This window comes from Mus musculus, chromosome 10, assembly GCF_000001635.26.
Source record: "Mus musculus strain C57BL/6J chromosome 10, GRCm38.p6 C57BL/6J".
Lineage (NCBI taxonomy): Eukaryota > Metazoa > Chordata > Mammalia > Rodentia > Muridae > Mus > Mus musculus.
Window position 1 is genome coordinate 49,335,724 of NC_000076.6, and position 22,489 is coordinate 49,358,212.

The 22,489-nt window shown below is 37.0% G+C and overlaps 1 protein-coding gene across 15 annotated transcripts in view; it reads right to left on the reverse strand.

Annotated features, from left to right (window-relative positions):
• The window catches only part of Grik2 (glutamate receptor, ionotropic, kainate 2 (beta 2)), a 696,482-nt gene that overhangs the window by 242,044 nt on the left and 431,949 nt on the right, over window positions 1–22,489 (reverse strand). For all 15 annotated transcript variants that reach the window (XR_001779464.2, XR_003948597.1, XR_001779465.2 and 12 more), the window contains one exon: window positions 20,186–20,392. Coding sequence is in view for 12 of the 15 variants with exons in the window: in NM_001111268.3 (NP_001104738.2) it covers window positions 20,186–20,392 (207 nt within the window). In the remaining 3 variants the exon portion in view is untranslated. The remainder of the gene's footprint in view (window positions 1–20,185; window positions 20,393–22,489) is intronic.

A 22,489-nucleotide genomic window follows, 5' to 3' on the forward strand; every position in this document is an offset into this window, starting at 1 on the left:
AAACAACCCTTAGATTCTACTTCATACCAGTCAGAATGGTGAATATGGAAGGTGACAGCAGATGCTAGTAGGGATGTGGAGAAAGAGGAACATTCCTTGTTTGTTGTTGGGAATGCAAGCTTGTACAACCATTCTAGAAATCAGTCTGGGGGTTCCTTAGAAAATTGGACATAGTATTACCTGAGGACCTATACTACTCCTGAGCATATACCCAAAAGATGCTCCAACATATAAGAACGCATGCTCCACTATAGTGATAGCAGCCATATTTATAATAGACAGAAGCTGAAAAGAACTCAGATGTCCTGCAACAGAGGAGTGGATAGAGAAAATGTGGTACACTTACACAGTGGAGTACTACTCAGCTAATAAAAACAATGACTTCATGAAATTCTTAGGCAAATGGATGGAACAAGAAAATATCATCCATAGTGAGGCAACCTAGTCACAAAAAAAACCACAGATAATATGAATTCACTGATAAGTGGATATTGGCGCCAAAGCTTGGAATACCCAAAATACAATTCACAGACCACATGAGGCTCAAGAAGAAGAGAGATCAAAGTGTGGATGCTTTGGTCCTTCTTAGAAAGGGGAACAAAATACTCATGGAAGGAAATATTTGACAAAGTGTGGAATAGAGATTGAAAGAAAGACCATCCAGAGATGGTCTCACCTGGCGATCCATCCCATATACAGTCACCAAACCCAGAGACTATTTGGATGCCAAGAAGTACTTGTTGACAGGAGCCTGATATAGTTGTCTCCTGAGAGGCTTTGCCAGAGCTCAACAAATACAGAGGTGGATGGTCTCGGATAACCATTGGATTGAGCACAGGGTCTCCAATGAAGAAGCTAGAGAAAGGACCCAAGGAGTAGAAAGGTTTTAAAGTCCCATAGGAGGAACAATAATATAACTAACTAGTACCCCTAGAGTTTCCAGGGACTAGTCCACTAACCAAACAGTACATATGGAGGGACCTATGTCTCCAGCTGCATATGTAGAAGAGGATGGCCTTATCAGACATCAATAGGAGGAGATGGCCCAGTTCCTGTGAGGGCTCAGTGCCACTATGTAGAGGAATGCCAGGGCAGGGAGGTGGGAGTAGGTGGGAGGGTGGGTGGGGGATCACCCTCATAGAAGCCGTGGTTGGAATGTTGGTCAGGTGTACTAATATGACTGTATCTAAGTTGAATGTGTTAGTTATTCTCATTGTAAATGAATAAAATTGATGGAAATTTTAAAAAATCATGTCTTAAATAGCTCTCAAAATAAATGGACTCAATTTCCCAATACCAAGGCACAGGCTAACAGACTAGATATATAAACAAGATCCAGCATTTTGTTGCATAAAAGAATCATACCTAATGACAAAGACAGGTAGTGCTGGAAAAATTTTTCTCAGCAAATGGTCCTAAGAAACAAGGAGTAACAGCCATTCTAATATCTAATAAAATAGACTTTCAAGTAAAAGGTATCAAATGAGATGGATCAGAACACTCCATATTCATACCCAAATAGTGCCAGAAGAGAGCTAGACTCCCAGGAGTACAGACAAGCATATGAGCACAGGTAAGACTACCACTGCTGCTCAGAGGAACCTGCGTGGAGCCCTCAGGACACAGGAAGGGAGGAGCTTCCTGAGGCTAGAGCTGATCTTGTGCCACAGAGCTACTTGCACAAATACCACCAGGAAAGAACTGGTCTCCCAAGAGTGCAGACAAGCCTTTGGGTCCAGAAAAGAACACCACATCTCTTCGAATTCCTGGCCCAAGAGGGACCCTCCCAGAGTCATCAGGACACAGGAGCCAAGGATTAGATGGGGAGAAGATTCTTCTGGATTCTCTCTGCACCACAACTGACCATGCCTAAGATTATTTGGCATCATCAGAGACCTGTACCACAACTCTCCATGCCTAAGATTATTTGGCATCATCAGAGACCAGTTCTCTTACCACAGCGAGCCCTCATTATCCCCAAAACACCAGAAAAGCAGGACTCTGATTTAAAATCACATCTTATGATGATGGTAGAGTACTTTAAGAAGGATGTAAATAAATCCCTTAAAGAAATACAAGAGAACACAGGTAAAGAGGTAGAAGACATTAAATAGAAAACACAAAAATCCCTTAATGAATTACAGGAAAACACAACCAAACAGGTGAAGGAATTGAACAAATCCAACCAGGATGTAAAAATGGAAATAGAAACAATAAAGAAACACAAAGGAAGACAACCCTGGAGATAGAAAACCTAGGAAAGAGATCAGGAGTCATAGATGCAAGCATCACCAACAGAATACAAGAGCTAGAAGAGATTCTCTCAGGAGCAGAAAATACCATAGAAAACATTGACACAACAGGCAAGGAAAATGCAAAGATCAAAAAGCTCCTAACACAAAACCTCCAGAAAATTCAGGACACAGTGAGAAGACCAAACTTAAGTATAATAGGTATAGAAGAGAGTGATGATTTCAACTTAAAGGGCAAGTAAATATCTTCAACAAAATTAAAGAAGAAAACTTCCCAAATGTAAAGAAAGCAATGCCCATAGACATCCAAGAAGCCTACAGAACTACAAATAGATTGGACCAGAAAAGAAATTCCTCCTGTCACATAATAGTCAAAACACCAGATGCACAAAACAAAGAATATTAAAAGCAATAAGGGAAAAAGGTCAAGTAACATATAAAGGCAGACCTATCAGGATTACACCAGACTACTTACCAGAGATTTTGAAAGGTTGACAATCATAGGCAGATGTCATACAGAACCTAAGAGAACATGAATACCAGCCCAGACTATGATGCCCAGTAAAACTCTCAATTACCATAGATGGAGAAACCAAGATATTCCATGACAAAACTAAATTTACACAGTATTTTTCCACAAATTCAGCACTACAAAGGATAATAAATACAAAAGTCCAACAACCTACACATGTAAGCTAAACAAAGCTCTACTCAATGATAACTTAGTCAAGGAAGAAATAAAGAGAGAAATTAAAGATTTTAGAACTTAATGAAAATGAAGGTACAAACTTATGGGACACAATGTAAGCAGTTATAAGAGGAAAACTCATAGCTCTGAGTGTCCCCCCAAAGAAACTGGAGAGAATATACACTAGCAGCTTAACAGCACACCTGAAATCTCTGCAACAAAAAGAAGCAAATACAACTAAGTGGAATAGATGGCAGGGAATAATCAAATTCAGGGCTGAAATCAAACAAGTAGAAACAATAAGAACTATACAAAGAATCAACAAAACCAGGAGGTGGTTCTTTGAAAAATTCAACGAGATAGATAAACCCTTAGCCAAACTAATCAGAGGACACAGACAATATCCAAATTAACAAAATCAGAAATGAAAAGGGAGATATAATAACAGAAACTGAGGAAATTCAAAAAAACATAAGACCCTACAATAAAAGTCTATACTCACCAAAACTGGAAAATCAGGATGAAATGGACAATTTTCTAGACAGATACCAAATGCTAAAGTTAAATCAGAATCAGATAAACCATCTAAACAGTCCCATAACCCCTAAGAAATAGAAGCAGTCATCAAAAGTCTCCCAACCAAAAAAAGCCCAGTGGCAGATGGGTTTAGTGCAGAATTCTACCAGACCTTCAAAGAAGACATAATACCAGTACTCTGCAAACTATTCCACAAACTAGAAACAGAAGGAACACTACCCAATTAGTTCTATGAAGCCACAATTACTCTGATACTAAAACCACAGGAAGATCCAACAAAGAAAGAGAGCCTCAGACCATTTTCCGTTATGAATATTGACGCAAAAATACTCAATAAAATTCTTGCCAACCGTATCCAGGAACAGATTAAAATGATCATTCACCATGATCAAGTAGATTTCCTCCCAGTGATACAAGGATGGTTCAATATACAGCAATCCATCAATGTAACCCACTACATAAACCAAGTCAAAGAAATCTTGCTTATCTTTCTGAATGGAAGCAGATTTCACAGAACCCTGAGTGGCACACTTCTTGATGACTAGTGACTCACATATTAGCAAAAAGTAGAAGATTCTCTAGGAACAAAGCAAAGACAAGGGAGAGGGTGAGTATTGCATTCATGTATGTGTGTGACCTTACTGTTGTTGAAATAAAAGTCTTGTTGGGTCAGCCAAAAAAAAAAAGAAAAAAAAGAAAGAAAGAAAGAAAGAGGGGGGGGAGGACGGGAGGGGGGAATGAAGGAAGGAAGGAAGGAAGGAAGGAAGGAAGGAAGGAAGATAGGAAGGAAGGAAGGAAGGAAGGAAGGAAGGAAGGAAGGAAGGAAGGAAGGAAGAAAGAAAGGAAGGAAGGAAGGAAGGAAGGAAGAAACAAAGAAGAAAGAAAGAAAATATTCTTTGACATACAGAAAAAAATTAATGGGGGAACTTCAGCACCCCACTATCACCAAAGGACAGGTCATTGAAACAGAAACTAAGCAGAGACAATGAAACTAATAGAAGTTATGAACCAAATAGTTTTAACAGACATCTATAGACTGTCACACCTAAACAAAAGATTTTAGCTTCTCAGCACCACAGGGAATCTTCTCAAAATTAGACTACACAATCAGACACAAACTAAGCTTCAACATATATAAGAAGATTGAAACAATACCATATATTCTATCAGATCACCAGGGATTAAGGCTTGTCTTCAATAACAACAAAAACAACAGAAATTCCACATACTTATGGAAACTGAACTACTCTCTACTCAATAACTTGATCAGGGAAGAAATAAAGAAATTAAAGACTTATTAGAATTTAGTAAAAATGAAGGCCCAGTATATTTAAACTTAGGGACACAGTGAAAACACTGTTACAAGGAAACTTTATAACACTAAGTGCCTTCTAAAGGAAATTGGAGAGATCCTATTCTAACAACTTAACAGCACACCTGAAAGCTCTAAAACAAAAGAAACAAACACACTCAAGAGTAGTAGAAGGCAAAAATAACCAACTAAGGGCTAAAATCAACCAAATAGAAACAAAGAGAATAATACAAAGAATCAACAAAACCAAGAGTTGGTAAGTTGAGAAAATAAACAAGACAAACCCTTAGCAAATTTAAATAAAGGGCAAAGAGACAGTATCCAAATTAACAAATCAGAGATGAAATGGGAGACATAACAACATAAACTGAAGAAATTTTAAAAAATCATCAGATCTTACTACAAAAGCCTATAATAAAACAAAACCAAACCAAAACAAAACAAAACCCCAAAACTGTAAGATCCAGATGAAATGGATGATTTCTAGAAAGATATTATATATCAAACTTTAATAAAGGTCACATAAACTGTCCAAACAGTACCATAATCCCTAAGGAAATAGAAGTAGTCATTAAAAATCTCCAACTCCAAAAAAGCACTGGATCTGACAACTTTAGTCCAAAATTCTACCAGACCTTCAAAGAAGAGCTAATACCAATACTCCTCAAACTATTACACAAAATGTCAACAGAAGGAACACTATTTCATTCTATGACACCACAGTTACTCTGATACCAAATCCACACAAAGACCCAAAAAGAAAGATAACTTTAAACCAATTTCACTTATGAAAATAGATGCAAAAATATTCAATAAAATTCTTGCAAACTCAATACAAGACACATCAAAATGATCATTCACCACAATCAAGTAGGCTTAATCCCAGGGACTTAGGGATGATTTAATATAGGAAAAATCCATTAATGTAAAACACTATATAAAGAATCTCCATCATTGGGAAGAGAGGCCTCTTGATCTTGCAAATTTTATCTGCCTCAGTACAGGGGAACGCCAGGGCCGAGAAGTGGAAGCAGGTGGGTAGGGGAGTGGGGGGGGGGAAGGGTATGGGGGACTTTTGGGATAACATTTGAAACGTAAATGAAAAAAAAATACCTAATTTAAAAAAAGTAAAAAAAAATCTCAAAGAAAAACATTATATGAACATCTCATTAGAGGCTGAAAAAGACTGTGACAAAGTACAACACTTCCTCATATTAAGAGTCTTGGAAAGATCAGAAATTCAAGGCACAAACCTAAACATAATAAAAGCAATATACTACAACTCAACAACCAGCATCAAATTTAATGGAGAGAAACTTGAAGCAGTTTCACTACAGTCTGGGACAAGGCAAGACCGCACACTCTCTCCCTACTTATTCAATATACTACTCGAAGATCTAGCTAGAGCAATGCAAATGATATGATACATAAGCAACTCGAAGAATTCTACCAGAAAACTCCTATACCTGATAAACAGCTTTAGCAAAGTGGCTGGATATAAAACGAACTCAAAGGAATCAGTAGCCTTTCTCTATACAAAGGATAAAAGGGATGAGAAAGAAATTAAACAAACAACACCCTTCACAATAGTTGCAACTACTATAAAATATCTTGGTGTAATTCTATCCAAGCAAGTGAAAAATCTGCATGATAAGAACTTCCAGACACAGAACGAAGAAATTGAAGAAGACCTCAGAAGATGGAAAGATCTCCCATGCTCATGGATTGGCAGGATTAACATAGTAAAAATGTACATCTTACCAAAAGCAATATACAGATTCAATGCAATCCCTCAAAATTTTAACTCGTTCTTTACAGATATAGAAAGAGCAATTATCAGCTTTATATGGAACAGAAAAGTGAAATAAAATAAAATAAAATAAAAATAAAAAACAAAAAACAGGATAGAGCAAGCAATCCTCAACAATAAAAGAACTTCTGGTGGGATCACCATCTCTGACCTCAAGTTGTACTACAGAGCAAGAGTGATTTTAAAAAAAAAAAACCCACATGGTATTGGTACAGAAACAGACAGGTAGATCAACTGAATAGAACTGAAGATCCAGAAATAAACTCCCATACCTATGGTCAATTGATCTTTGACAAAGAAGCCAATCTATAAAGTACAAAAAGAAAGCATCTTCAATAAATGGTGTTGGTCTAATTGGTGGTCTATATATAGAAGAATGAAAATAGATCCATATTTATCACTTTGTACAAAGCTCAAGTCCAAGTGGTTCAGGGACTTCCCATAAAATCAGGTACACTGAATGCAATAGAAAAAAAAAGTGGGGGATCTCAAACTTGTGGGCACAGAGGCAAACTTCCTGAACAGAACAGGGATGGTTCAGTTTCTATGATCAACAATTAATAAATGAGACTGCATGAAACTGAAAAGCTTCTGAGAGGGAAAGACTTTACCAATAGGACAAATCATCAACTGACAGACTGGGATTAATGTCCCAAATATATAAAGAACTCAAGAAGTTAACCTCCAAAAACTCAAAGAACCAAATTAAAAAATGCGACAGAGGGTTAAATAGAGAATTGCCAACAGAAGAACCTCAAATGGCCAAGAAACAATCAAAGAAATGTTCAAAGTCCTTGGTCACCATGGAAATGCAAATTACAATGACCCTGAGATTCCACCTCATACCAATCAGAATGGCTAAGTTCAAAAATTTAAGTGAAAGCACATGGTGGAGAGGATGTGTAGAAAAAGGAATATTCTTCCATTGCTGGTGGGATTCCAAACAATTACAATCACTATGGATATCAATCTGGCAATTCTCTAGAAAGTTTGAAATAGTTATACCTGAAAGCCCAGCTATATCCACTCCTGTGCATATAGGACAAGTGTTCTGGTAACAAGAACAATTTCTCCACTACATTCATAGCAGCCTTATTTGTAATATCCAGAACGTAGAAACAACTTTAATGTCCCTCAACTGAAGGATAGATACGTAAAATGTGTTTCATTATCACAATGGAATACTATTTAGTTAGTAAAAATGATGAGTTCATGAATTTTCAGGTAAATGGATGGAACTAGAAGATATCATCCTGAGTGAGTTAACCCAGATCCAAAAGGACATAAATGATATGCACTCACTGATAAGTGGATATTAGCCAAAAAGTATGGAGTACCTAGTATGCAACCCACAGATTATAAGAAGTTGAATAAGCAGGTAGGCCCAAGTGAAGATACTTCAACCCCACTTAGAAGGGGAAAACCAAACAATTATGGAAGGCAGGAGAGAGGGATCTCAGTGCGAAAGGTGAATGGGAGGGGGAAGCCAAACAGGATCAGGTATGGGGGTTAGGGACCACAAAAGAAGCTCAGAGGGGCATGAGAATGAATCGAAATACACAGCTTCTGAGTATGAAAGGTGGGGTGACCCTCTAGAGAATTCCAGAGTTCTTGGAGGTAAGAGATTCTCAGGACTCAATGAGGATGACCTTAGCAAAAATGCCCAACAGTAGGTAGAAGGAACTTGAAGTTTCCGCCCCCAGTACACAGACCTGGCCCCAAATGTAGGGATGGAGTTGCTAATCCACAGTCAAAAATTCTGATTCAGAACTTCAGGGTCTAAAATGGAGAAGAGACTGAAGGAAAGGCTGTCCAGTGACCAGCCCAACTTGGGCTCCATCTCAAGGGAGAGCACCAGGCCTAACATTACTACTGATGCTATGATGGATTTACAGACTAGAGCATAGCATGACTTTCCTCTGAGAGACCCAACCAGCAGTTGACATAGACAGATGCAAATACTTTCAACCAACTGTTGGACTAAAGTAGGAGACCCCAGGGAGGAGTTAGGGAAGGATTGAAGGAGCTAAAAGGGTGGATTACCATGTAGGAAGACCAGCAGTCTCAACAAACCATGGGAGATCCCACAGACTGAGCCTCCAACCTGGTAGCATATAAGGGTTTGTCTGAGGCCTCTGTCACATATATAGCAGAGAACTGCCTGGTCTGGACTCAGTGGGAGATGTAACCAATTTTAGAGAGACTTGAGGCCCTGGGGGAAGGGGAATATCTAGGGTCAGGGGATCACCTTTTCAGAGGCAAGGTGGAAGGGAATGGGGTAAGGAACTGTGGGTAGCGACTGTGATTTGGGGCAATAGCTGGAATGTAAATAAAAAAAAATTAATTTAAAGAAAAGATAAGGAATCATCTTTCTCAAGGACATGGAAATATGTCCTGTATATATTATATTTAATAAAAATTAAACCTTAATGTTTAAGTGTCTTTTGAAGCTAAGAACTTAACTTTCAAATAACTAGACTCCAAGTTGCAAAACATCTTGCCATGAAGTTTTTAAGTTATTTTTTGTTTGGATAAAATCAGATAACTAACACAGATGGTAAACTTTGAACAAATCTTTACTAGCCAAAACTACGCAATTAGACAATAATAAGTACAAAGCTTAATTTGAGACCGTGTCTGCAATACATTTGTATTAGTGACTGCTACATCCGCTCCAGTGAAATCTGTGTGAAAGGTTTAGAACTAGTACCCCCAGAGCTCGTGTCTCTAGCTGCATATATAGCAGAAGATGTCCTAGTCACCCATCATTGGGAAGAGAGGCCCCATGGTCTTGCAAACTTTATATCAGTACAGGGGAACGCTAGGGCCAAGAAGTGGGAGTGGGTGGGTAGGGAAGCAGGGGGCAGGGGGAGGGTGTAGGAGACTTTCAGGATAGCATTTTAAATGTAAATGAAGAAAATACCTAATGAAAATTTGGAAAAAGAAAAAAAAATGAGGAAAAAAACAAACCTGGAAGCAGTCCTGAGGCAGAGAGTTTCATGGAAACTTAGCCTCCTGGAACTTTGGCATACCCATAGCACATACACTCAAAACCTGTCCCTGCATTAGTCTGGTGTATGAATCTGTGTGCTCTCTTTCAGTATTGTTTTATTATAAGTGCCTTTAAGGATTGATTTTGGCATATAGCTAAGCCTCCACCAGTGTTCCAATGTCCTAGAAAGTCCTTGAAGCTGACCCTAAGCTTGGAATTCACTAAGAATGTTACCTACTCAGTAACACTCAAATTTACTTCTAGTAGAGACAGTGAAACGAATTAGGCATTACAATTTACTTGAATAGAGCTAGAAAAGCTCAGGGCTAGTCTACATTGTAATTACATAGGACAATAGCTGAGTCACACACAAACACAGGAATAGGCAATGGCCTAGGAAATAGGTGGGTTGTAATATTTTTCATGAAAAGGTTAGTAGAACAGAATTCACCTTGTGCAGATTTTTCACTTGGACCAGAGGAATAGCATAATCAGGTATTTACTAAAGGACTCCTGATGGTGAGTTTAACAATAGACTAGCATTGCATCAGAACATTCACCTGGCTCCTGTGTTTAGCTGATCTTAATTAAGGGTTGTTCCTATTCTCAGTTGTAAACATGGCCTGGTTCCCGCCATCTTTTTTTTTTTTTTTTTTTTTTTTTTTTTTTTTTTTTTGGTATTTATTTCCTTTACATTTCCAATGCTATCACAAAAGTCCCCTACCCACTCCCACTTCTTGGCCCGGCATTCCCCTGTACTGAGGCAGATAAAGTTTGCACGACCAATGGGCCTCTCTTTCCACTGATGGCCGACTAGGCCATCTTCTGATACATATGCAGCTAGAGACACAAGCTCTGCGAGGTACTGGGTAGTTCATATTGTTGTTCCACCTATAGGGTTGCAGATCCCTTTAGCTCCTTGGTTACTTTCTCTAGCTCCTCCATTGGGGGCCCTGTGATCCATCCAATAGCTGACTGTGGGCATCCACTTCTGTTTTTGCTAGGCCCCGGCATAGTCTCACAAGAGACAGCTATATCTGGGTCCTTTCAGCAAAATCTTGCTGGTGTGTGCAATGGTGTCAGCATTTGGAGGCTAATTATGGGATGGATCCCCGGATATGGCAGTCTCTAGATGGTTCATCCTTTTGTCTCAGCTCCAAACTGTGTCTCTGTAACTCCTTCCATGGGTGTTTTGTTCCCAGTTCTAAGAAGGGGCAAAGTGTCCAGACTTTGGTCTTTGTTCTTCTTGAGTTTCATGTGTTTAGCAAATTGTATCTTATATCTTGGGTATTCTAAGTATCTAGGCTAATATCCACTTATCAGTGAGTACATATTGTGTGAGATCTTTTGTGATTGGGTTGCCTCACTCAGGATGATGCCCTCCAGATCCATCCATTTGCCTAGAAATTTCATAAATTCATTCAATAGCTGAGTAGTACTCCATTGTGTAAATGTACCACATTTTCTGTATCCATTCCTCTGTTGAGGGGCATCTGGGTTCTTTCCAGCTTCTGGCTATTATAAGTAAGGCTGCTATGAACATAGTGGAGCATGTGTCCTTCTTATCAGTTGGAACATCTTCTGGATATATGCCCAGGAGAGGTATTGTGGGATCCTCCAGTAGTACTATGTCCAATTTTCTGAGGAACTGCCAGACTGATTTCCAGAGTGGTTGTACAAGCTTGCAATCCCACCAACAATGGAGGAGTGTTCCTCTTTCTCCACATGTGGGAAGCCGTTGCAGAGTGGCAGTTGCAGAGTGGCAGTTGGCTACTGCTGGCCACCACACATACATAGGCAGTGAAGGATTTTTTGCCAAGACAAGTTAACCAATCAGATGTGAGACACGCCTCTCCTAGGCCTATGTAAGCAGCACCAGTTCTGGGCTCAGGGTCTTTTCGCCTCTACAATCAAGCTCTCCCAATAAACGTGTGCAGAAGGATCCTGTTGCAGCGTCGTTCTTCCTGGCCAGTCGAGCGCGCACAAGATGCACATCCTTGCCAGCATCTGCTGTCACCTGAATTTTTGTCTTAGCTCCGCCATCTTTTTATGTATGCATTTTTTATTTGTTTTGTGTTAAGAACACCAGTATACCTTGACAGATGTATTCACCTTTTTTTTTTTTTTTTTGGTTTTTCAAGACACGGTTTCTCTGTATAGCCCTGGCTGTCCTGGAACTCACTTTGTAGACCAGGCTGGCCTGGAACTCAGAAATCTGCCTGTCTCTGCCTCCCGAGTGCTGCGATTATAGGTGTGCACCACCATGCCTGACTTCTCACCTAACTTTCTTGTTTTTCTTCTGTATTATAAGACTGGTGTTTGATTTGAAAAACTACATCCAGATATAGCACTCCCTTGCGTCCATGTCTGTTTGTCACACTTTTCATTGCCAACCCCATGCCCACCTGTCCAGAACCCTTATTTCCCATGGATTAAGAGATGCCAACTGCGGATGGACCATGGAAAGTGACCTTTCTGTTGCTGTGATAAAACACAGTGACCAAAAGAAACTTATGAAAGAGTTTAATTTGACTTAAGGTTTCAGAGGGAGAATCCGGCATGGTATGGAGGTATAGCAGAGGGAAACTAAATTAGGAACCCGTGAGATTACATTTTCACCAAGTACAAAGCAGAGCACAACTGGAAACACTGTGAAACTCTGCACTGTCAAAGTTTATTTCTACCAGCAAGGCTCCATGTAACAATTTTCCACAACAGTTAACCTATCAAGAAGAGCCTGTATTTAAATATGTGTTCACCTGGGGGACATACATTATTCAAATTAACACAACACTGCTTAGATGTATAAAAGACTGGGAACGCTCGGTTGTTGAAATCTTTTAGAGAATTCTAGTGATAATCATCATGTTTTCTTTAATGCTGATACAGTAATAAATTTTTTATCATTTAACTTGGAGAGGTTTTCTAAATTGGAAGGTTTTATATTTAATTGTATTTCTAAACTGAAGGGTAAATAAGTGAAATTTTGGGTGGTTTTCTTCCTTTTAATTACAGATTTCCCTCCTTATACTTTTGAGAATTGTTGAAACTTTCATTTTCCTTTTAATCTTTCTGTAATATCCATTTTAATTAAACATTTCCTTCCAGATGCAGCAATATACTTTAGGAGTCTAGCTAGAAAAGAACCTTGTGTGAAGTATTAACTGTTTGCACACTAAGGTTCACATAAGTTACTCTAAGTCTGGTGAAAATGAACTGACTGTATCCTGCAGATCCAAACATGGGAAGGTTATTTAAACTGTCCTCTCCAAATCCAGCCTGTGGATTAATTCTAACATAGGCACATGTTTGAAGATGAATCCAGTTATCCATCTCACCAATATGTACTCTTTGATTTTGCTGAAAATGTGGTAAATGGGACTTCTATCGTTCTAAATGGGCAATTAAAGAACCAGGTTAGCCTAGAGCACTGTATTTTCTTCACCAGTAACATTTCCTGTAGATATTTTATACTGTAAAAGACATCTAGTTAGAGGTTTAAGTGGATGTTGAACTAAGAAACAGACAGACTCTCTGAACTTTGCCAAATGACCCAAGAGACAAGTAGATTTGCAGTTGGTAACTCATTCCCTAGCCCAACCATGATTATTTTTACCTTCATTTACATAGACAGTGCTTAGGAAGCATATCTGTAGATAATTATCTAAGGCCAAAAAGAGACTTGCTCTTAAGGACACACTTTTATTCTTGTTCCTTTTGAGACAGACCTGGTCTCATTGTGTTGTTTAGGCTGTCCTCAATCTTGAAATTCTATTGACTCTGACCCTTAATTATCTAGGACTATAGGTGTTTGCCTCCACACCCAGCTTCCTGGAACATTTTAAAACCTCCTTTTTAGGGATGCTTTAACTGAAAAGCACAATTAACATTACTTTATATATTTAAGGATTTAATATGTGCATATTACATATGTACACACACACACATATATATATACATATATTCAAGTAAAACTTATTTTAAATAAAATGTTTTACTTGAAATATTTTCAAATAAAATAATTTAAGTAAAATATATATTATAGCTGGCTAAAACAATGTGTGCTAGGTATTATATATAAAAAAGATGTATGGAAATGTCACATAGGTGCTTTTTTGGAGAGTGAAAATGGTGCTGTAGAGTTTTTCCAAAGCTAAGGAATATAATTCAGAGAACATGAATTGAATAAGGGATGAAGACCATGATGTCCAAGGAGAACTGGCATACATTAAGACATTAAAGGAACATCAATCTACACAGTAGGAAAAATCAGAAGAGATAGAAATACAAAGACAGGTCAATTTAGATCTCAAGAGGCATAGAGAATAGACTCAAGTAAAAGTAACAGGGAAGGATTAATCTTCACTGGGACTAGAAACATAGTGAATAATAAGAGCATGTAGGAGAGAGTGATATCAGCAATTAGGGAACATCTCTGTCACTCAGTGAACTAGCTGCTAGAGCTCTAGGGCCCTGGTCCAAAGTTCCAAATTCAGAAACTTCAAGGGAGAGAGACTGAAATGTATTTCTATCAAGTGTGTAAGTGGCACCCAGTCAGAAAGATTGTCATTCACAGATTAAGAACAATTGAGAAAAAAAAGTGAAGATATGGTTGAAGCTAGTAAGAGTCTAACAAAGAACTGTAAGGAACAGTCCAGACAATGGAACCACATAGAACCTTGTTTATAGCAGGCATTAATATTGGGAATTAAGGCATTCAATCAAAATCATAATACAGCAGCATCTTAAAAAGAAATGAGGGAAATAAAAACTATGTCCTCATTTTCTTTCCTCTGCAGACCTATCGTTGATAAGCCTTATTGACTCAGTGCCTGTAGAAGAGCCTGCTAAAACAGAAGGCAATGAGAAAGTTTGGGAGTAGATCCAGAATAACTAAAAAAACAAAGTGTATTTTAGAAAAAAACCTTATAATTTGATTTTTCAGGTTTGTAAATATATTATTGTGGCTATAGATCTTCAGAGCATTGTAAATTTCTGAAAAACTTTAAGCAATGGTAATAAAATTTCTCTTTCTGTAACAAGACTCCACAGAACATAATACAGATGATAGATTAGAATGAATATATCATTATGCTGAAATATTAACATTGACAAGGTTGAGCAGTTTCTGAGTTATTTAATAGACATGTCAAATAAGCTATGAAAGAATTGAGATATAAGTTTAAAACGACTACTGAATTTTGGTTGGAAAATAACTTGTTATAACATGCACAAGAATAAGTCTTCAGAAACAATAGGATCAGGGGAGATAAATGATGAATTGTTTAGGACTTGCTGCTTTTGAGGTATTTGTGAGATACTCATGATAAATATACTAGATGGAGTAAGATAACTGTAAAACTCAGGGTTGAAGATACATATTGTTGAAAGTTCAGTATGCAAGGGCTGACTGAGCTCACACTGTATAACCTGAGGTAAGAAAAACAAGCAATGTGAGGTCTGTGGTGCTGGTCAATTACTAGAATGAGTTACTAAATTAGGAAGAAAAGTGCATATTTTGACTTAAGCTGACTATAATCACCTCAGTTTGGTATGAGCACTAAATGTCGAGAAGCAAGGCAAGAAGAGGACACAGAAACATGAGGAAGTCACTGTTGAAATTATGTAAGTTTAGACTGTTGTCTAGCTACAAAAAGGAACATGGCAAATTAGGTCCTGACAGAAATAATACAATAAATGAAAACCTTGAATGTATATCAGTGGCTTCAATGTAAAAAATGTTTTTTTTTAGAAATATGTAAATAATGATGTCCACTGATTTTTCTGTGAGTTTGTGTTTGTGTGTATGTGTGTGTTTGTTTGTGTTTGTGTGCTGTGTCTACCTGTGTGTGTGTAAGGCTCTTGTGAATTCTAGTCAATAACCATACACCTAATAAATGGCTGTGGTCACTACTCCATTACCTGGCCTGCCATTTTCAATGGTTCTAACATATTATTTCCTATTTACTATTTTTGGCTCTATAATTTCCTTGAAGAAAAATACACACAAATAATCTATTAAAAATTGTAGAAAACTAATAATAATTTTAGTGACTTTATTCCACAAAGCCCAAATATAAGCATTGATAATATATAGAGAGACAACTTATACATTTAAGAGTCTGTGAGCTAAAATTGCCATGTTCTAATCAAATGAATTATTACAAATTTCTAGAGAGAGCTTATTGAAATGACTGGGGTAATTGCTGCACATATTCTCATGAATAAACACATTGATTTGTATTTGAAAACCAACTTTCTACCTGTAAAGTATATCTGGCTTTATTGTAACTGACCCTGAATTATAGGTTCTTGCTTCAGTTAAATATTTCATACATACCATTTTTTTGCTGCACAGAATTGTTGTTACAAAATTTAGTTTATAAACTTGGCCAGAACAATACAAATACAATGTAAGCATTTTACAAATCTTTTTGTTTTATAAAAAGTTAATATACTTTTTGGATAATATAGACCTCCTGCTGGAATATTCAAGGAAACAGACAAACAGACACACGTCAGACACCACATCATGATACTGTAGACAAAGTGTCACCAGGCATATCTTTTATCTCTGACTTTACAAAAATAAAAACCAGTAAGTAGCTGTTTTTGGTTAAAGAGCCTTTGGTAATTTACTACTTAGCCATCATAATTACCATTAGAAAGGATATGGAAAATGTGGTTCATTTACACAATGGAATACTACTCAGCTATTAATAATGAGGACATCCTCAGTTTTTTAAGCAAATGGGTAGAAAGAATGGAAACAGACAACCACAGGAGGTAGAAGGGGGGCCTTCCAGAATGTACCAGAGTCCTGGGAGGGGAGAGACTCTCAGGAATCAAAGGCAGGGACCCTAGATGAAATGCCCTATAGTAGAGAAAGGGAATTTATAGAGTCTACCTCCAGCAGGAAGACAAGGCACCAAGTGAGGAAGGAGGTTGCTATCTCACAGTCAAAACTCTGACCTATAATGTTCCTGACTGAAATAACTGCAGGGATGGAAATAGAGAGGAGCCTGAGGAAAAGAAGGTCCAGGGACAGGCCCAAAGTAGAATCCAGCTCAAGGGAAGGTCCCAAGGCCTGACACTATTACTGAAGCTATGGAGTGCTCACAAAAAGAGACCTATCATGTATGCCCTCCGAAAGACCCAACAAGCAGCTGAAAGAGTCAGATGCAGATATTTGCACCCAACCAATAACCAGAAGCTGCTGACCGACCCCTATGCTTGATTTAGAGAAAGGCTGGAAAAAGCTGAGGAGGGTGACCCTGTAGGAGGACCAGCAGTCTCAGTTCACATGGACCCCAGAGATCTCTCAAACACTGAACCACCAACCAGGCAGCATACACTAACTGATATGAGGTCCCAATACATATACAGCAGAGGACTGCTAGGTCTGGGTTCAGTCAGAAAAGATGCACTTAACTCTCAAAAGACTGGAGGCTACAGGAAGTTTAGAGGTCTAGTTGTATGTGTGGTGGTTGGTGAGGACATCCACGTGGAGACAGGGGGCTAGGGAGGAGGTATGGGATGTGGAACAGTAGGAGTGTAGGGCAGGGAGAGGGAAATACAATCTGGGGTGTAAAAAAGTATGTGAGTAAGTAAGTAAGTAAAGTAAATAAATAAATAGATAAAGATTTTTTTTAAAAAAAGAGAGAATTTTAGCAAATAATGAAGAGATTGCAAGTCAAGACTAGGAAGTTAACATGGCTAATTTTATTATATATGCAAATGGGACTTTTAAATAATAAAAAATAAAGTAAAATTTGATAAAAAAATAATGATGAGCAAAATATCTACAGGTACTACTCTGTCATAAAGATGTTTTCATGGTTTACTTTTCCAATATTGGAAATTAAGCATAACATGTTTCAAGTGCTAGGCAAGGAATTCCCAAACTTCCTTTGCCTTTTATTTAAAACAGGTTCTCACTAAACTTTCTAAGTTTGTCTTAAACGTGTGATTCTCTTGTCCCATCCTCCTAAGTAGTTGAGGTTATTGATCCCAGCTACCTGAATTACCAGGCTTAAAACAAAATAACGTTTTAAAGAGAATTACTTTCATTATTTTCTGTAATTCTTACATATGTATCATTAGCTGTATTATATGTATTATCAAGGAATTTCTCAAACAAAAAAATGTCACAAATATATGAAATAAAATGCAGTTCTATACTCTAATATATAAAATCTTATTATAAAAATTAATTCAAGGAAAACTGTCAACTAAGAAATTCTGAAACAGTTCTTTTCTGGCTCATAAAGAATGCCTATTTTGTCAATGAAATCAAGTTAAAAGTAAATATTTTAGACTTTAGCCAGTTAATAAAATTTCTGTTCTTATGATTGAATATGCTTATGTTTTGTTTTTATACATTAATTCTTTTTTCATAGATACAATGATCTCAAAGCATTTTCTATGAACATAAGAGATTTAGAATTTGCATTGTTTTTTTTTCTTTCTTGATAAAGAAGTAAGCACTGAGGAAATAAAAAATTCATTGTTGGGAAATCACATCATAATGGAAAAATTAAGACCAGCCATCTGAAAATATGAAACCACTTAATATAAAATAATTCAGTGCAGATCATTTTCAAAGAGGAATATAAAATCTTTGAGGATTTTATTTGTTTGTTACAAAAAAATTCTGACTTCAATACTCAGAGCAATAATGATTTAAAAAAAAAATAACAAACAACTATTGGTACAGAGACAGACCATTAGATCAATGGAATAGAATTGAAAACCCAGAAATAAACCCGCACACTATGGACACTTGATCTTTGACGAAGAAGCCAAAAACATACAGTGAAAAAAGAAAATTTCTTTAGTAAATGGTGCTGGTCTAACTAGCAATATGCATGCACATGAATGCAAATTGACCCATTTCTAAATCTCCTTGTATAAAGCTAAACTCCAAGTTGATCAAGGACTTCCACATAAAACCTAATAGAAGAGAATCTCATAGAAAAGAAAGTGGGAAATAGCCTGGAACACATGGGCACAGGAGAAAATTTCCTGAACAGAACAGTAATGGCTCATTCTCCAAGCCATTTGACAATGATTGACAAATGAGAACTCGTGAAACTGAAAAGCTTCTGTAAGGCAAAGCTCACTGTCAATAGGACAAATGGCAACCTACAGAGTAGGAAAAGATATTTCCCAACCCTGTATCTAATACAGGGCTAATATCCAAAATATACAAAAATCTCAAGAAGGTAGATGACAGAAACCCAAATAACCCAATTAAAAAATGGGGTACAAAGCTAAACAAAGAATTCTCAACTGTGGAATCTCAGATAGGCAAGAAGCAGCTTAGAAATGTCCAACATCCTTAGTCATCAGGGAAATGAAAATCAAAATGAACCTGAGATTTCACCTTACACCAAGCAGAACAGCTAAGATCAAAAACTCAAGTGACAACAGATGCTGGTGAGGATGTGAAGGAAGAAGAATACTTCTCTATTGCTCTTGGGATTCCAAGCTAGTGCAAAAACTTTGGAAATCAATCTGGAGGATCCTCAGAAATTTGGACATAGTACTACCTGAAGACTCAACTACACCCATCCTGGGCATATATCCAAAAGATGTTCTATCATATCACAAGAACATGTGTTCCACCACTCTTCATAACAGCTTTATTTATAATAGCCAGAGGCTGGAAACAACCCAGATGTCCCTCAACAGAAGAATAGATACAGAAAATATGGTTCATTTACACAATACAATACTACTCAGCTACTAAAAAACAAGGACTTCATGAATTTTGCAGGCAAATGGATGGAACTAGAAAATATCAACAGTGGGGAGATAGAACATGAAGAGTGGAAAAACATGGTCCAAATTGAGGGATGGGGCCACCCAACCATCTCAAAAATTTTAACCCAGAAATGGTCCTGTCTAAAGGAAATACAGGGACAAAACTGGAGCAGAGACTGAAGGAAAGACCCTACAGAGACCATCCTACCTTGGGATCCATTCTATTCACAGACAACAAACCTAGGTACTATTGCTGATGCTAAGATATACTTGCAGACAGGAGCTTGTTATAGCTGTTCCCTGAGAGTTTATAAGAGCACTTGACTAATACAGATGCAGATATTAATAGACAACCATTGGATTGAGCCTAGGGACCTCAATGGAAGAGTTAGTGGAAGGAGTGAAGGATCTAAAGGGGATTGCAAGCCAATAGTAATAACAATATTAACTAAACCAACCATCCACAGTTTCCAGAGACTAAACAACCAATCAATGAGTATATATGAAGACATCCATGGCTCCAGATACATATGTAGCAAAGGACTGACTTATCTGGCATAAGTGAAGGGAAGGTGTTTGGTCCTGGGGAGCCCTGATGCTCCATAGAAGGGGAATTCTAGAAGGTTGAGATGGGATTGGATGAGTGTGTAGTGGAGCAGCTTCTTAGAGGCAAAGGAGATGGGGAAGAGGTACAGATTTCATGGGTGGAAGACATGGAAGGGGTACAGAAATTGAAAAAAATTGAAAGTGAAATATATGCTTTTAATAAAATGACTGAAAATATATAACAATCAACCAAAAATGATAGGAATATTGAAACGATACTCACATGATCAATTAGCTCACGAACCATTCCATTCCATTGTCCATTCACATCATCCTGGGCTCCATATTTCCCATCCTCCACAAGCCTAATTTCATATGTAAAGCCAAGGATTGTAGATAACTCTCGTAGAAGATCAATACAGTAGCCTTCAAATCGATCATTCCCATAGAGAGGTTTGTCAGACTTCTTAAACAGGACATATGGTTCTTCCTGAAATATTAAACATGAAACAGTGATACACCAGTAAACCAGCACACAGTATCAGAACAATGTAATTTCTTGGAAGAAAGAAAATATTTCATTAATTTAGGACAACACTCAATTTAATTTTCTTCTGATTCTTCTTAGCACAGTTTAAATATTAAGAATGGAGATATTATTGATATTTCTTAAGGAATACGTATGCCTTGCAAGAGAATATTTAACTATAAAGCCTCACTGTGTAAATACAGTACCTAATATTATAATCTGTAATGTAAAATATAATTAATATATAATTTTGCCATGCTTAAAATAACCAAATATGAATTATACCACCTATTCAATAGTTGAAGTACTATTTCAATCAGATCTAGAATGAGAAAGAATGCTGAATTCTTGCTTACTATGAACAATTTGGGAGGATGAAAAAGGATAATAACCTTTTTCATGAAACAATAATGTATGTGCAACAATAAACTGTAGGAGAAAATGTAGCTGCTTTCTTAAATCATAAAGAGACAATCTGATGATCAGTAGTTCCACACATATTCAGTCTATTATTATGTGAGTAATCTCCATTTCTACATGAAAGAGAAATCATTGATCCAAGGCATTTATATCATAGCAGATATTAAATACATAGATAGAACATATAACTTAAGATGAAGAGTAGTGAAAAAGAGACATAGGATAGGCCAATAGCATAGAAAAATATTGTTAAGTAAATGCAAGGCAAGATAACACAAAAGAAAATTGAATTATATCTCTTGAAGCCTTTATTAAGAAGGTGAATCCCAAATTAGGAAAAGGAGACAAGATATTCAAAACTTTGAACATAAGTTAGAACATGAGAAAAAGGATTACAGAACAATAACACATAGAAAAGTTCATGATGAGGACAATGACTCTCATGTGTTTAACGTGACATTCAGTGCAGAGAGGGAGAAGTGTTGCACAGGCTGAGAATGAGAAACTTGAGGAGTAAAGTCCTGTGAGTGTCTAGTGCAGCAATCAGTATAAACATATATATGCCTAGGTACAAAGAGAATATACAGTCAATCCACACTGAATGTGTCCAATCTTGCTAAGTGCAAATAGAATTCGGACTCTCTTATATTTTGACGAGCAGGTGGCATCAACATATGGCATGTTATTGCTGTAGCTGCCTTTTCTCATCTAACTCATATCAATCATTAATGGTTTTAACATGTCCACATTTTACCTGTAGTAAAATTTTATGTAAATTTAAAAATACAGTATATAGTCTTCTCAGATTTGCTTCCCATCATTTGTAATGTGCATTTCAGATTCCTCTATGTCCATTTTAGGCTGATAGCTCATTTCCCACTATGTCTGAATAATATTGAATTATTCATACGTACATCAGTTACTTGTCCCTTTAATTAAAATTCTGAGAAAGATCTATAAAGGTGCAATATACAAATGTCTCAAATTTTGTGTCAAAAAATACCTTTGCAATTCATTTGGGTATACAGTAGGGAACATGAATGCTGTACCTTTGATATGGGATGCTATAGTTCACAGAAATCCATATTTCAAACCAGTGGGAGCATCTTGAGACTTGTTATAGTCTCCGTCAATACCATGATCAGTTGGAGACTTTTGTACATTATAAATGAAAAATTGTGACTTCTCACTATGTTTTCAATTTGTAGTTCCAAGATGACCTATGATGTTGAACAGGTTTTCAAAAACTTCAACACTGTTCTATCAGGACAGTTTTATAATTATCTCTTAAATTTCCGTTGAGGCTAAATATGTATCTCAAGTCTCAAAGCTAAAACAATTGTGAACATCTGAAAGTAGTCAAAGGAGTATAAACCCATTGTGGCATTTTTAATTATGTGAAACATATTTTCCCCTCTTTTCTATCTTGCTTTAACACTAATATGTTATTTGAAAGAGACCATAATTAGTACATTTATATAAAATTAGTTAAAAGCAATAAGAACCGAAAATCATTCTGTATGTATTCCAGGAGCAAAACATTTGTATTACCTCTATGGTAAGTTGGTTTCTGTAATGTCATCAAATTTACAAACATCATTGAACATATTTAAAATGTATTCCTTATAGGCAAATAGG